Consider the following 17205-nt stretch of genomic DNA (forward strand, 5'->3'; position numbering starts at 1 on the left):
ACGGTTGAAAGGAAATGGAGTTGGGTGAAAAAGCATGCTTTCTAGTTTACTGTTTGATGGGAAAACACTCTATCCACTTTAAGATGCCTTGAGAAAGGACAAAAAAAATAAATAAAAAATGTTTATAAAATCAGAAAAAAATACTCTTTTATCGCAATTCGACGCGGATTCGTATATGAGAAATGTATAGTAATTAGCTACATCGTCACGAGCGATTGGCAGAATGCCCAACTTCGGACTAATTATCGATTTAAGATAGTATACGTTCCTAAAGCATTTTCTATCCAGTAGATGAACTCTAGATGCCTTATCTGCAACGTACGAAGTATGTGGTTTGAACGTTTGTGCCTACAGAGAGAATTTGAACCTAAATCCACTACTTTATCATCTGTGTGATCTCCGCTACCGTGTACTGTTGAATGACATCTATACTGCCTATAATCGCAAATCATATGTTTCTGCTGGCTGATAGGACTGCAGCTTATAACTTAAGTGATCTCGGTCCGTCCCGCGAGACAAAATTTTCAAAATCGAACGAACTGACAACTGTCTGCCAAGTAAATACCGGTTTTCGGGAGGAAGCCTAAATTTTGCGCCTTTTGTCTCAAAGTGTGCAACGTCAAGTCCTCAATTTTGTCCAGTTCAAGGTATCCTGCTCCTAATAACGTGTGCTAAGTCGTGAGTGATGCAATTAAAACTTCACATTCATTATGCTTCTGTCTTCTTCACGGTCTCATCTTGGGCCCCCTAGGTCTAAAGCGGATCAATCGACTATTAAGTAAATCAGAGAGCGCTGTCAACCGTAATGTCCACGAATACTAAATTCCCTTCAGCTATTCTACCAGTTATTATTTCTGTTCTAGTGTGTATTAATGATTGTTTAAATAGTTGTTGCAACAGATTGAATTAGCATGTTGTAATATCACTCTGCTTGTTTAATATAGTGAAAGAACAACTGTGCTGTTTCATCCCTATCTTATAACAGAATTCGATTATCCCTGTTCTCGTCGATATACGAATTCATTATGTTATGGACCAGGCAAATCCTCGGTTTTATATTATCATTGTGTTGAGTAGCTAGACGAGTGGAGGTATTTTAGGGTTTCACAAAGAGAATCACTGCCCATTAAGGACATAAGAAATATTTATCCACTATTCCCCATAAAGTTTGCTCGAACCGAATGTCCGCCTGGTTCGACTCGAACAGATCACACCAATCCGAAAGGGATGCTTATCATTTCTGAGAGCCGGTGTGCTTGGTTCAGTTAAATAACCATCAAGTCCTGAATAATTAACTATCTCTTAAGTGCCAGTTGTGCACTCCTTTCCTGAACTAGTCTCATACCTAAGGTCAAAAAAGTCGACAACTAGCAGGTCCCCCACCCAAGCGAATTGATCAACTTGCAAGTAGGAGCACATATCTAGCAACCAGCCAAGAAAACTTTCAAACCAATGAGAATGGACAATGCCAGACGAAGGCCACAAGCCGAGCGCCATCCCGTATAAATCCTGAAATTACACGTTTGTTAGTGCTACTTAGATTTGATTTCAATGGTAGTAAGTGTCTCATTCCCTCTTGTAAAACTCGCTTACCGCTGCTCATCTGGGATCTACAAGCTCGAATATAAACTATCTGAAGTGAAAAAGACGCTAAATATAATTTTATAAAGATTCCCTAATCCTACAATGAACTAAGGCCGTCTGTCGATTCTAATGCAGAAACGGTAATGATGTGACCATCAAGAATACGTCAGACAACCTTAATTGGCTCCCTTCGATGCCAGTTTGGCCCTACCAAGCCATAACGCGGGTGGCGGCGTGAAAACTGCCGAATAGAGTTTGAGGACAGCTTGAAGCAACATCTGATGTAACTCCAGCTGTATGTGATAGACTCACAGTTCTCCATTCACCCACCCTATAGTCGCAAGTTACAATTGAACATAAGACCACTGCTTTAGTGACAAAGCCCCAACCCAAATTTTCGTTTTGAATCTCCAGAAAAATAAATCAAATGCTGAGATAGATAGTTTAGTAGCATTTCAACAGGCATGCATTTGAAATTTTACGCTATATCAATCATTTTACAAAAAAAAAATATTAAAATTCGCCGGTGGCATTTTAGAACATTGACTCCGCGGCAGAATTACTAATAACGTAAACTTTCATTTGTGATGTAAGAGCGGAACTTTCTTGACATGATGCCATTCTGGGCACAGGGTAGAAGATTAGATCGTTGAAGTTATGCTTTGCATTTAATTCATGATTCTGCAATTACTGGGTTTTTATTCCGGAGGGACACACGATGTTTTGAAGGCCGCATATTGTCCGTCCGGGATAGCGTACCTTCGAATGCAACTGTACTCTGATTAAGGTACAACACGTCCTTTCCCCTCGCAGAATCAAATCGCAAGAATTATAAAACATCCTCATGCATTACATACTAAAAAGCCCTACCATTCGCAAAATAAAAAATAAACACAACAAACCAAAACTCACAATTATAGTACGACGCAGGAATGTAATTACTTGACTGATTGTTCGCACCCGCACCGGCAGCCCCGTTTGGTTGTGTCTGGCTAGCGGGAGCCGCCGGACCCCCAGCGTCACTCGAGGCAGTGCTGCTGGATGTGGTTCCTGATGCTGCTGGTGGTAATCCTGGACTTCCGGTGCCGACTGGAACCGGTTGTTGTTTCACGGTCGATGGGTGAGGTTGTGAAATAGATTGCCGTTTAGCGGCAACAAAGTTCTTGCTGCGATCCTGCGGCAGTACAAGTTTACCGACTGTCTTGGTCAAGTGCACTTCACGGACATGCTTCACCAGACGTTGCATGTGAGGGAACGCTGGCATATTTCGCCGCAAACGGACACAGTTTCGCCAAATGCAGAAAAACTCCGGCTCGCTGGCTTTCATGAATGTCTTATAGACGCACCCGGTTACGTCAGTGATGCAGTGTTCCACACAATCGAACGGATCCTCAAATTGATAGTCGCACTTTTCCCAGCTGCATTCGTAAACCTGCAGGAAAAAAGTGGTTTTTACGTCAGAGGAGGAACAGTAATTATTGTGAGCGAAAAAAGTTGAACTAAAAGCAGACACTCAAAACGGAAACATCAGGGCCGAATTTAACCGATTCACACATACAACTTTAAATAGAGAATCAAACATCTTTACATGATTTGTGACAATCTCCTGAACGATTGGTCCTTCCGATTTGGTCGGTGCCGGGCTGGGACAATGTCCTTCTCCTGTTTCCGCCGCGAATTTGGCGGCACTTTCTTCGTTCATTTTCAAAGCCCTCTGCTCCCATGTTGTCTTCACCTGGTCCGGCAGTGTACGCCATTCATTACCGACAATGCGTGACACTTCACCGAAGGTGGCTTCCGGATTGCTGGCGACGATCGTTTTTCGATGTTCGCTAGAGTACAAAATGTACCCGGTAACCAACTTTCGTCCACCTTGTTTGCCCTTCTTGCCGGAAGCTTGCGGGGTGCTCGTCGTAGTTGGTGGTACCGGGGATGCCGTGGCCACCACATCCGAACCGATCGATGGCGGGCCATCGATCGAGTCATCAATAATTCCGAATTCTTCTTTGCATTCCTGGAACGATGGTGAAAGAACGGATAACGAAACGTGTGCGTGTTTATTCTACAACTGAGTGAGAGCTTAGTGGAGTTGGTGATGGTAGTTGGATAATGGAATGGTTATAGTTATAGTGATTATAAAAATATTAAGTTGTGGCGTTTTCATATTTAGCTAGGTGAACTTTTCCATCGAGGAGAAATGCTAACAAACCGAGAATCAATGTTAGCAGGTTGACTACTACATCAACAAGTATCACTAAGAACGAAAACGCCATGAGATTAGTTTATTAAAATATGAACCTAAAATGTGTTTAAGACTCAACTATATTATTAAACATAAACCAAAACATATTACCATTACAGCCCTGATTTGCGACATATCCGAAATACAAACACAAAGTAATTCTAAAAAACGGTATCTACTGTTATTAATACTTTTCTAAATTAAAATAAAGTACCAAATTTGCTAACTAAACCGTTTTGACCCATTATTGAGATGTGTCCAACATATAGCATGTTTTCATCTCTACTTATCTTGATATTAATTTGAACTAGGGTATAGTATGGCTCCTGTTAAGCATTGCGACATCGTCTACATTCACTCTTCCGAAGTGACAATTCAAATACTCATTGATTGTATATAAGTTTTATGACAGCTTTATCGTGTAGTTTTATATAATTGACGCGTTTTAAGAGAGCTTAAAGAAAACTTCATGAGCGTAATTAATCTTATGAGCAGTTTTATAAGACTATTGAGCCCCTTCTTAAGACATTGTTTTCTAACCTCCATAAAACCAAAAGATAGTTTATTGGCATTCTAGTTGATGCTAAATATATCTTGGGAATGCTGCATTAAACCCTCTTCAAATTTAATACCTTTAGCACTCTTGTATTAGAGCATCCTTTAATAAACAAGCTGTTATTTTCTATCTTCCACCATCTACCACCTTCTATCTTCTAGCTTCTATCTGTTATCTTCTATCTCTTCAATCTGCTATCTTCTATCTGTTATCTTCTATCTTTTTTTACCTCTTCAATCTGCTATCTGTTATCTTCTATCTTAGATCTTCTATCATATATCTTCTATCTTCTAGCTTCTATCTGTTATCTTCTATCTTTTACCTCTTCAATATTCAATCTGCTATCTGTTATCTTCTATCTTAGATCTTCTATCTTCTATCATATATCTTCTATCTTCTAGCTGCAATCTTCTATCTGGTATCTTTTATCTTATATCTCCTCTATCTTCATTTTTGTTTTCTTTCTTCTATCTTCTAACTACTGCCGCAGTGTGGATAACTTTAATACTGTTGTATAAGAGCATTCTATAATAAACAAACTGTTATCTTCTATCTTCCACCATCTACCTGCTATCTTGTATCTTCTAGAAAAGTATTTAACCTCGAACCATCCCGACGGTTGATGAGTCCTAATCATGTTGTTTGTTTATTTGGGTTTTAACCAGATTGGTCCTTTTTTTGTTGGAGACGGACCACTGCGACCAATATTTAGATCTATCGTGGTATGCCCCTTCCTTAATCTAAGTCTACTATCAACTATGACATATCACTATTGATGAATGATTGTCTTTATTGAAATACACACTCTTCCCAACTAGGCACTACACTTCGGATGAAGTTTATTACCTGTTTGGGATTTGCAGTCCAAATATCAAAAGGCTCCAGTATTCCTTTACCGAGGACTATAAGTCTGCGTTGCATCAGTGCACTGCATTCGCAGAGCAAATGCTGTGATGTTTCACTTTCTGATCCGCAGATGCGGCATATATCTTTTGTAAGTTTACCAATCTTCATAAGATGATATTTACTCGGACACTGTCCTGTAAGTAGTCCTGTGATGATGCATAGTTCTCTTTTATTTAATCTAAGCAACTCCAGGCTTTTTTTATCGTTAGATGAAATAGATTTCTTTGATTGTCGCAGTCCAGTTATGGTACTCCAATTATTGTTTATAGCTGTGATCTCCCACTTTTTCAGCTCCATTTTGAGGGCACACGATGAGATCGGTCCTTCATCCATTAATTAAAAGTGAGTACACTCAGGTTTTTTGCGCGGTATTTTTTACGTGGATTTTTGAATTCACGCGGTTTTTATTAACGCAGATTTTTGAATTTACGCAGTTTTCATTTACGCGGTTTTTAAATTTACGCGGTTTTCATTTACGCTAATTTTGAAATTTACGCGGCCTGTATTCCCCACGTAAAAAAACTGAGTCTATAAGTTACATTTCATTTTCAAATTAGTACGATAGGTTCTGGTTTTGTTGTCGTTGGAATATTATACTGCTGTCTTGGTTTGGGCCGCGCGAAGCCTATCCGCCACTTTTTGAAGGGTGACATATAGCCAACTATTGGGTGAGTTAGCTATGAAATTCGGTCGTTATTGTAATAACCCAGACTTAAGACGTCAGATACGACCAAGAGTGACTGACTGAATGATTTATTAGCAATCCATTTCTTAGCCTACTTGACCATATCTGTAGACACTACATCTCTTCTTCGTTTTATTAGTAATTTAATCTTTTATCATTCAATTCATATACTGAATAATCGTTCAATTAAATACTCTTCTTAGTTTGGCTTTTGGTTTCACGAAGCCTGCTCCAGTTCTGTCTTCATCTTGTTCTCTTGCTTCTCAAACGGATTTGGAGGAAAAGGTGTTTTTTTTATTTACATGCCTGCCCTGCTCAACTCCTGCTGCCAATAACTACATGATCGCCCATCCTATTTGAATATTTTGCCTTTCCTTTGGATATTCCAACGCTTTTCTTTTCCTTTGTTCGTCAGGTATTCGGATCAAAGATAACTTTTGAAGATAATCAAATTTTTTGAGTATATCATATTCTAAGTATGTGCGAAGAAGAAGGTCATCCCATATCTTTAAACTCGAACGATATTTTAACTATAAAATTCGATCAATTTGTTGTTCAATTGTATTGATGAACTTTATCTTGATTCCACCTACGTCAATCACAAATGATTGTTTTCCTTCTAGGTGGAACAAATAATGGATTTCGATCTTCTCTGAAATATCATGAACTTTCCGAATATTTTCCTGTTTCCTAGTTGCACGTCGGTTTTGATTAAGACAAATGTATCGCTCAACTCCAAGTATGTCTTTTTCCGAGTTGTTTTGAGGATCTTTTCCGATTAGTCTTCCAACATGTTACGAAGTATCCGAGTTTCCACATAACCGGCACGACTCAGAACGTGAGTAATTCCCCAAATGGTTTCCCGAACAGCTGTTACACTTAACCTTCTTTCACAAATATCTTTCGAGTCAGATGTAGGCTTGTTTCGTAGTTCTTAAACCCGAGCTTTAACGAACTGAAGTGTGCGACCAATTTTCATCATCTCATCCATATGTCTATCGCACTAGAGATATTTGGTACGTGAACCCAGTTAATCTCCAAATCTATAATAAACAACTTATGATCGTAGACGTTCAACAAAATAGTCCAATTTGTTATAAGGTTTGAATTTAATTTGATGAAATTCAACCTCTCATAAGAGGCATGTGGTGTGAGGAATAATCATTCAACACTTCTATTGTTCTTCGAAAAAGATTAGTCTTTTCACGATTTTCTGTGAAAACTTGTTTTCCTTGCGCTATTTTCCACAAAGTGCATTGAAATCTATTTGCATTATGATATAAACTTAATTAGTTTTCTTCATTAGGTTTTTTTTTCTTCTAAGTTTTAGTCAGAGGTGGACTGTGGTTGTCAAACGACTTATATATTTAGTGCGTACCTAACATCTCGCCTTGGTCCAGCACCTTGCATCCCGTTTTTTAAGTTTTGTTTAGTGCGGTTCTATAGCGATAATTGGGTTCGATCCAGGTGATGTTGGTTACGAATCATTTGCTGAACAGCGTCCTTCTGCTTCTACCCAGAATACATATCATAGTAACCATCGCATAATTATTATGTTTTATGTTTCTTAGCAAAGGTTGTCAAGGGTGTGTTTTATTAAAACTTCTTTTCATTGACGTGAAGAAAATCTAATTAAAAAAAACAGATCGTTCCGATTACGGATCGACCTGGGACCCATATGGTAGGATCAATCAAACGAACGGATCGTTCTGATTACGGGGACGTGCGTCCCATCTTAAACACACCAATCAAACGAGCGGATCGTTCTGATTCTAGATGGACCTGAGTCCCATCATAAACAAGCCAATCAAACGAACGGATCGTTCTGATTACGGTTTACACTAAAATTTCAAAAATTTTAAATACTTACTAGGGACATTCTGTCAAAGTATTTTTCTTCCCAATTAGTAATGGAAAAACTGGACCGCGAGGAAATTCTTGAGTACTCAGCACATTCTTCAAGCTCCCGCTCGTCGCCAATGTAATAACCCAGACTTAAGACGTCAGGTACGACCAAGAGTGACTCACTGAATGATGATTTATTAGCAATCCATTTCTTAGCCTACTTGACCATATCTGTAGACACTACAGTTATTGGTGGAGGATGCTCTGGGGTGGTGGAGGAGGGACGTTGCGGGAGCTTTCCGGTTCTTATATATATGAGGCATTCCCCATGATGTCGGGTATTGACTGTTCTTTCCAGTGCCACCGCCGGATAGCAATGGTGATTTCGAGCAGTGTAGATGCTTCGGAATAGGGCCATGGGCGACTACTCCAACGCCGGGGTGGTGTGGCATAGGTCCATTGGTGGTGATTGATGATAGTCGTTGGAGTGTTGTTCTGGGAGGTTAGATGGTAATTGGGTGCTCCAGGTCGCGTAGTGCCGCGGGAAGCATCCCCACAGCTCCCGGGAGTGTGGCGGAAGGCTCGCGTTCATTTATTGGTGTTGGTTTATATACTGTCGGGTAGGCCGGCGTCTTTCAGAAATAGGACATCCTTCCTTCCGGCCAGTGTCGTTGGCTAGTATGTCCCATATAGATCCCGTCAAAGGTTTTCGAGCTCCTGAAAGGTGCCGAGGAGGTGCTCGACGGAGAGGCGGGTGTTGCAGGATTCGCATTCTGGTGTTGAGCGCTCGAGATGCAGTGTGCGTGGGTCACTCTGGTGTGCCACACCCGAAGTCGTGAGAGTATCTTTTGCTCCTTCCGGTTGTCCCGGTCTGTTCAACTGTCGGTCGATCCATTAATTTTGGGTGTGTGGCCTTGGGACCTCCTCCAGTGGTAGGTGAATCCGTGGTGCAGATTGGTGTTTAAGCTCCTGTAGATATCGGTGGTTGGGGCCTGTGAGTCGTGTGGCTGATAAATGACTGGGTAACGCGTAATATAGACCCGGTGGTTCGCCACAGTGGTCCTTAGCCTCTTGTTCACTAACTCCTATCTCTACCTCCCCGCGGTGCCAGCTGGGGTACGAGTAACCATAGGAAAGATAGGGTAACCAAACCCGGTGGGACCATGGTCGTATGCTGACAGTAAGGGGATTCCTTTTTTCAGAGGGTGAGTCCATCCGAGCGTCTGTTTCCCATGTTAGCGGCGGTTGACGTATCGCCTCGTGTCAGCGTAGGACTCTAAACAGAGCTGACACGATGGTCCTCCCGCGAGACGGGGGGTTGGGGAAGGCCCAACAAGCCGCCCTGGAAAACTAACCGTTACGAACAATGCAGAAGAAAATACGAATCGGAACAATCGGCAAAGATCTACGCGACGAAATAAGGACTACGATTGGAAACTCGGAGCATGGAACTGCAGGTCACTCTGCTTTCCAGCTTTCGACAGGATAATCTACGACGAACTCCAACCACGCAACTTTGAAGTCGTAGCACTGCTGGAACCTTGTTTGACAGGACAAAAGGTATGGAAAAGCGGGCATCGGGCGGCTAGTTTCTAACGAGCTGGGAACCGGCTTTGTAGTGCTGGGTAGGAAGCGTCAACGCGTGATTGGATGGACTCCGATCAAGTTGCATCAGCTGCTGGAAGAACCAACCATCGCGCATACCGCAAAAATAGGACGTTTGCGGTGGGTTGGACACGTCGTAAGAATGTCGGACGACGACCCGGTGAAGATGGTTCTTGAGGGCGACCCTACAGGAACAAGAAGACGGGGCGCACAGCGAGCACGGTGGATCAACCGGATAGAGGACGACAAGGCTCTAGCCTGAACGGTAAGGTAAATGGGAATCGGGTGCCGGCTCGTTTGTCATGTAGGGCTAGACGGTCGGCATCTGTGTTTCCTTTGATTACGTTGTACCAAGGAACCTAGCATAGTGTGACTGGTGGGTCTTCGATAGCCTGGACGAAGGGGTGTGTAGATATTTCGGAAGCGATGGCTACCAAAACTGATAAGGAGTCAGTGAAGATGACTATTGGTGAGTCGGTGTTTTCATTTTCCAATGCCACTACAATGGCAACAACTTCCACCGTGAAGATTGAACAGGAGGGTGTTTTGCGGAAGGGGAGTCAACTCCCCAGTCTGCTGATTCCCGCTCCAACGCCATCGTCTGCCTTGGAGCCATCGGTGTAGACTTTGGCGCGTCGTAGGTATCTACGGTTACGAAGTTCTCTGTATTTTGCCACTATGCTGCTGTTCGGGGAAGAGGGGTCACTGACCTTTATTGTGCGGGAGAAACTATCGTCAATATTCGGTCCGGGGTCGTGCCAGACCCGTGATCTCACACGGTGCAGCCAGGCGATGGTTAGGATGGGCTTGCTGGTGAATTTCTTATGGCACTCATCTCCCGAAGTCTTCTTGAAGAGATTCAGTGCTTCCCAGTGGCAGGGTAATATTCCGGCCTCGACGCATGCTGCTTCGACAGGGGTGCTTGTTTGTAGCCCGGAGGCTATCCGCTCCGTGGTTTAATGATTTCGTAGAATTCACTATACATTATGGATCGTCCGGCATTCAGTGCTATTCTGAGGTTGTTTTTGGGATGGCGAACCAGCCGCTTTCTTCTTTCACAGTCCTTTTTAAGGCGTTGGAAGTGGGGCGTCATCGCTACTTTTTTTGTTAGGAGAAACTTTGCCACTGCGACCACTATTCAGGTTATCTTCTGTAGCTGCCCCTGTTTGCTCTATATATTACAAATAACCCGAATTCAATGTAGTTGGAAGCGAGTTGTTTGTTTGTCCACATGTGTCGTCCCAACCGGGTAGTACATTACTAATGTAGCTTAGGATCCGTTGTGGACACGTATTACATAGCTCGTGAGGCGTCATAAGATGCCTTCCGAAGTATCTCTTCCTTCGAAGAAATAGTACTGCACAATGTCAGAGAATATGTTCGAAGCTCTCGGGTTCGTACTTACAGAATAGACAAATGTCATTTTGATTTTTGCTAATATTTTTAGATGATACTTAGCAGGACAATGTCCCGTAAATAAACCTGCGATTATTCGTAAATCTTTTCGTTTCAGATCCATTAGTTTTTTGGCTCTCATTGTATCTGGATGTATGAATTTCTTGGTTTATCGAGCGCCTACTACGTTACGCCACTTGTTTAGTAGTTTGTCTCTTGCTTAAGCCGAAAGTTCTGGTTTGATGGCACAGATAGATATGCCTAGAAATGGTTCTGGTCCAACAAATATGTTTGATGAACAACGCCTAACTAATTCGTCGGCCGCTTCGTTGCCATCGATTCTTTGGTGTCCTGGTACCTAGAATATCATTACTTTATTCCGAGTTGCCAGTTGTTGTAAAGATGTGATGCACTCCCAAACCAGCTTGGACTCACATTTCGACGACCTTAATGTAAACAGTGCTGCTCGGCTGTCCGAAAAGATTGCTATTTTTGCTTGTTTGTTATTTCGTTTTCCTACAGACCTCCGAGCAGGTGTACATCGCATATGCCTCTGCCTGGAAAATTGTAGGATACTTTCCCATTGATATCGCTTCTTCAATTCTTGATCCGTAAACTCCCGAGCCTCACCCATTTTAGAACCATCCGTATAGAATGACGAGATAGCTGACGATCCACCATGTCGACCTCATATGAGATATCGAAGTTCGGTTTAGCCACCATTTTATCTTGAACTGTAGTCAATACTGTAGAGTTAGGAAGAATAATAAAACAGCCAATATTGTGATTCCCAAATATAAAATAATTCGTATTAACTTAGCAAGCTGAATTCCATGTTGTATCGATTCGTTAGTAATAACAAAAAAAGGGTGGAGTCTTCCGATACACGATCGTATCTATAAAAGCACATGTGTTTCGATTGGAAACGCATTCTAAACTCTGGCGTCGAGACGAGCAGTCTACCAGCAGAGCAGCAGTCCACCAGCAGAACAAAAGTCCACCCGCAGAGCAGAGCAGCGTTCTACCAGCAGAGCAGCAATCCACTAGCAGAGCAGTAGCCTACCAACAGAGTAGCGGTCTATCAGCAAAGCAGAAATAACAACCGTTGCCTAACAGCAGCAACGGGAGGTTCTAACGCGCTTATAAAACCAAGGGTCCTTTTGGTTTTGGACTCATTCGATACTCGGACGTCAAGGAAAGCAGTCCACTAGCAGAACAGCAGTCCACTAGTAGAGCAGCAGTCCACCAGTAGAGAATGAGTCCACCAGTAGATCAGCAGTCCACTAGCAGAGCAGCTGTCCACCATTAGAGCAGCAGTCCACCAGTAGAGCAGCAGTCCACTAGCAGAGCAGCAGTCCACCAGTAGAGCAGCAGTCCACTAGTAGAGCAGCAGTCCACCAGTAGAGCAGCAGTCCACTAGTAGAGCAGCAGTCCACCAGTAGAGCAGCAGTCCACTAGCAGAGCACCAGTCCACCAGTAGAGCAGCAGTCCACCAGTAGAGAATGAGTCCACCAGTAGATCAGCAGTCCACTAGCAGAGCAGCTGTCCACCATTAGAGCAGCAGTCCATAGAGCAGCAGTCCACTAGCAGAGCAGCAGTCCACCAGTAGAGCAGCAGTCCACTAGCAGAGCAGCAGTTCACCAGTAGAGCAGTAGTCCACTAGCACAGCAGCAGTCCACCGGCAGAGCAGGAGCTTACCAGCAGAGCAACGGTGCAGCGGTCTACCAGCTATAACAACCGTTGCCTAGCAGCAACGCGCTAACAAAAGCAGGTGGCTTTTTCGGACATCATAACGAGCAGCCAACCATGGAGCCCAACAATTATGTTCAAGCACCAAGCGAAAATCACGACAAATACAGGGTTTAGTTTGAGTTCCGTCATTATACTCAGGTGACCATTCTTTAGTTTTCTGTCGAGAGTGATTCCGAGGACGACTGATTTATTTTGAAAAGGACGGCGATGTTATTGAGACGGACTGATGGGGAGTTAGCTGGATAGTGGGTACCGCAGTAGTGGATGATAGCGCAGTTGTTGGCCGCGATGTTGAAGCCGGTGGCGGGCGCCCATCGGCCGACAGCGTTGATGGCCTCCTAGAGAGATATGCGGGTGTGTGGGATCGTTTTCCCCACCTCCTAATCCTGTTGTTAGACAACTTCGTTAAGTTGCTCAGACTTTCTGTTCGAGCGACGTATTCTGCACCCTTGGTTGCAGCTATGAATTCCGAGGCTCAAACGGGAATTATAGAAGTGATTTGGTAGTTTGCTCCTTTGGGTCAACTTGCATGGACCGCGTAACCTACATAATTATCGTTTGTGGATCCATCTGTTGTAAATAAATCTCTTCTATTAATTCAGACTGCGTTACAGCCCAACCAGTGGTCGCTCTGTACTGGAGTATGTTACGACGCACCCCAATCGTTTAATAGCCTCCAAAGTAGCGCTGACAAACTTGTCTCATGTTGACAGACAACTTTTGTTATTGCCATTTCTCTTCGATGCTCCAACCGCATCAAACCACTCATAATTTCTAAGGAACCTGTGTGTGTAGTTTTCGTTGATCCCAGGGCAATCCCATGCAACTCCAATGTATGCGATCAAGAATGATTGAGTCGATTTCAGGTGTTCTGTCGAAGAAAATTGAAGCGACTTTCAAAATCGGTCCCTCACATGATTTGTAAATCATCAAAATAGCAGAAGGATCGCCATTTCTGACCAGCCGTTGACCGCATAAAATTGATGTAAGGAGCTGATCGATGCTTTGAGTACAGAAAATGTCGTCAGGATAGTGCTGGTATCAATACAAGTTTCAGAAGTCTCATGCAATATTGGAATGGCACAACTAATCCATTCATGGTTATTTCCGGAATAATCCCAACATCTACGAAACGTTTGGAAATTATTGCGTTACATTTAGTAAAAGCTTGAAGAGTAAAACTGCTGATTCCTTTCATGCAGGATGGATATTCCTAAATTTAGTTCTTAGTTAGTTTAGTTCTGTCATTAAGTTAGTGCCGAATTCTTATGAGACGAAGTCGAAGCGCAAGTTTATAAGTAATTTATAATATATACGACTTTTGTTTTGTGTTAGTATGTGAAACATAGTTAGCTCTAAATAAAAATACTATTAAAAGAAAATAAACACTAGCTTATAAAAAACAACACAAAACTAGGTAACATAAAAAAGAAACAGCAAATGCTGGTATTTACCAGATCGCCCGATGGAATCGGCCTGTTTTCCTGCATGGCTGCGATTTCACCACAGGTGACCTACAATAACACACAACGGAGGAGAATAATATGATTCACACGAAAACAAAAACACACGTGCACGCGCACGCCAATCTGCCGACTGGGAGGACGCCTACCTTTGGGGGATTGATCGGCCTTCGGAAGTGATAAATTTCATCTATCGTTACCATCTGCGAATGACTGAACTTCTTCAATCCACCCGCACCCAACTTTCGTATCTGCTTCTTCATCTCGTCGTACATTGATTCGCAGAGAAACACATCCGCCTCTGGGATCTCGGTTGGTCGTCCTTGAAAAGTGAAAATTGTTTGATTTCGGTTTCTAACGTTTAGCGAAAAGTCCCTTACTTGTAATGTATTCATGCTGTTCTTGGACGGCACAGCGCCCAACGATCGCCACTGTAGGGGTGCTTTCCTGAACCGACGAGAGCAGAACTTCCTGACGATAAAACAAACGGCTAATGGTGCCGGGAACCTCCGGGGGTGTTAGCAACCACGGACCACGGAAGAATGATTTTCCACTGAAATAGACGTTTCAATTATCATACTTAACACATATCTGTTAAAAAAAACTTACTCTTTCGTCTCCCACAGCGATTGAATCTGTGCCACCGATTGTTTCCCAGCTTCGGTGGCAACGTAAACAAAGTCGCCAGTCTTCACGACCCCACCGCAGACAGTATTATACTGTTCGTAAAACACGCTACCCTCGTCGCCACCGTTCACGTACACAACCACATTCGGTTTTTCCTTCTCCACAAGCGCTTCCTGCATTTGTAGCTCGGAGAGCTCTTCCTTATGCTTTTCAACGCGCTCCTTGAACACGGACTGTACTCGTTTCACGTCCAGCGGTGTCTCGCGTGGAATCAATTTTACCGGATCGTTCGCACGCACCATGGTCCACGTTTTGATCTTCTTGAAGCATCGTCCCCGTGAACTGTAACGGGATTCGCAAACGAAGACGTCTCTGTCGGCAAAACCTTCCGGGCGCATCTTGAAGTAGTCTTTGACGTGCATCACCAAGCACTTGTTCTGTGCTTGGAACAAGGGAATGGCCTGATGTTGGTCGCTTTTGAACACTTCCTGCTCCATAAATTTACGCGTTTGCAGATGATACGTTTCGTACGGCCGAAGCATCATGTTGCCATACATCATCTTTATGTTGTCGCTGTTTGTCCATAGCCGTTCGATGTACATGATGCCGGGAACTAAAATGGAAAAAACTCTGATGAGTACAAGTATTTGTGCAGTAGTTGGAAAAAAGGTTACTTTTGTTATCTGGAAGATCGACGTAAACGAAATCTCCGGGGGAGAACACCTTTTGATCAATGGTCATACTTTCACCCTGTGATGGTTGCTGTAAAAAAAGATGAGAAAAAAAATCAACGAATGCCGAAACCCGGGATTGAACCGGGGACATTTAGATCTTCAGTCTAACGCTCTCCCAACTGAGCTATTTCGGCTGATGGATAGGCTGCTTCGATAGTGGTACTTCAATCATGCGAGTCGTGGAAAAGCAGGTAATATGAAAGATAAAGCTCGCGGAGCTTTTAGATAAGTCTGTTTTATCGACTCAGTGCTGTCATGTAAGACGAAATTGACACTGTCCAGTTCATATTTTGTACCCTAGGCATAGATATGGAGTTTTCGATTGATTGACACCGGTGTAGTGGAGTGCACTGAAACTGCACCGTTTTTGCACTTTCTAGCAGAAGTGCAGAAAACTGGGTATGTTCCATTGACATTTCTGCTAGAAAGTGCAAAACCAGTGCAATCCACTACACCGGTGTCAATCAATCGAAAACCCCAATAGCTTCGCTATAGGTCGGTAGGTGTAAAAAATTGTACTTGAATTTCAAAGCAGATACGGAAAATTCGCTTTAAATTTTAGTCGAAGCACACCACTACAGGTGAGAGAGCTCAACTTTGAATGTAAATGAATTAGTTCAATTATATATTTTAAAATAAAATTTGTGAAATGAAAATAAAATTCATGTATATGATGAAATGAGGCAAACTTTGTTTCTAATGGAATGATTCAAATGATTAAATATTATTAGGTTTATAATCCTAATTAGAGATTAGATAGATTTTGAAAACTAGATGAGCCTCTCGAAATCACAAGAAATTACTACAACTTATACGCGAGTCATCAAAACAATTATTCACTTACCATCGCATCCGACTCTGTATCGGCCTCTTCCTCCAGTAGCTTGGTCTGTCGAAGTGCCTCCACTGCCGCGCTCAAATGCATTGAAGTGTAACTTAATGCCGGAGATTCAAGCACATTGCCATGGCGGCAGAGTTCGTCGCGTTTCTTGATAAAATATGACTGCATTTCGATAGAATCCTCAAACACCTGCGAATCAGTGCGGCTCAGCTTGCGAGCTCGCTCCAAGCAAGTGAAAATATCCTCTTGAAACAGGTCCAGTCGTTTGTACAGACCCTTATCCAGGCGACGCTTAATCAAGTCAAGTGAAATTCCACGGACCCTAAAAAATTAATGCAATGGGTAAGTAATCTTTTAATTATTAACGTGAAATGCAACAGCAACTAACTTATTTCCATCCGAAGTCTCATCATGCTCGGGCAGTTCCGACAACGAATCCGTGTAGCACCGCCCTTCATCGTCCTGATAATTGTACAGATTGGTGAACAACGAAAGCAGCAGTTCTTGCACAGCCTGTGGAACATCCGGGACGGTTTCGTCGCTTCGCAGTGCTTGCTTCGTTTGGATTACGAGCTGCTGTAGGCACAGAGCATCCTTGTAGATCTGAGAGTCGGGTTCGTTGTATTTGCAGGCATTTTCAAACATCAGCATAAAATCGGTAGCCATTTCTTCAACGCTTTCGTAGCTTTGTTTGCGTAGCTTCAGCTCGATCTTGTCAATATCGATGGGGTTCTTGATGATATCGTAATAGTCAGGATATTCCTAAAAGGAGTGGTTTTATTAAAAAAAAATACATGGTCTTCGACGAAAAAAAATTTCCCATACCGGGAATCGAACCCGGGCCTTCTGGGTGAAAGCCAGATATCCTAGCCACTAGACCATATGGGATGTTGAAGATATTGGACATTAAAAGCTTATTTGAAATAAATATGAAAATGAATGTTTTGTATATGTAGAAACTTTTCAATTC

At 42.7% G+C, this 17205-nt stretch overlaps 1 protein-coding gene and 2 non-coding genes across 6 annotated transcripts in view; all 3 read right to left on the reverse strand.

Annotated features, from left to right (window-relative positions):
* Window positions 1–17205, reverse strand: part of LOC131684552 (protein polybromo-1) — a 36194-nt gene that overhangs the window by 511 nt on the left and 18478 nt on the right. For 2 of the 4 annotated variants that reach the window (XM_058967540.1, XM_058967539.1), the window contains exons 7-15: window positions 16624–16997; window positions 16239–16557; window positions 15335–15422; window positions 14643–15273; window positions 14414–14586; window positions 14183–14355; window positions 14025–14084; window positions 3173–3598; window positions 2497–3016 (exon numbers count right to left, since the gene is read on the reverse strand). In XM_058967540.1, the coding sequence (XP_058823523.1) occupies window positions 2497–3016; window positions 3173–3598; window positions 14025–14084; window positions 14183–14355; window positions 14414–14586; window positions 14643–15273; window positions 15335–15422; window positions 16239–16557; window positions 16624–16997 (2764 nt within the window). The remainder of the gene's footprint in view (window positions 1–2496; window positions 3017–3172; window positions 3599–14024; window positions 14085–14182; window positions 14356–14413; window positions 14587–14642; window positions 15274–15334; window positions 15423–16238; window positions 16558–16623; window positions 16998–17205) is intronic. The other 2 variants (XM_058967542.1, XM_058967541.1) reach the window with 2 other exon arrangements.
* On the reverse strand, window positions 15456–15528 carry Trnaf-gaa (transfer RNA phenylalanine (anticodon GAA)). The gene has a single exon. It is a non-coding gene; the product is annotated as a tRNA-Phe (tRNA).
* On the reverse strand, window positions 17052–17123 carry Trnae-uuc (transfer RNA glutamic acid (anticodon UUC)). Its single transcript has one exon. It is a non-coding gene; the product is annotated as a tRNA-Glu (tRNA).

This window comes from Topomyia yanbarensis, chromosome 2 (genome assembly GCF_030247195.1).
Source record: "Topomyia yanbarensis strain Yona2022 chromosome 2, ASM3024719v1, whole genome shotgun sequence".
Taxonomy (NCBI): Eukaryota; Metazoa; Arthropoda; class Insecta; order Diptera; family Culicidae; genus Topomyia; species Topomyia yanbarensis.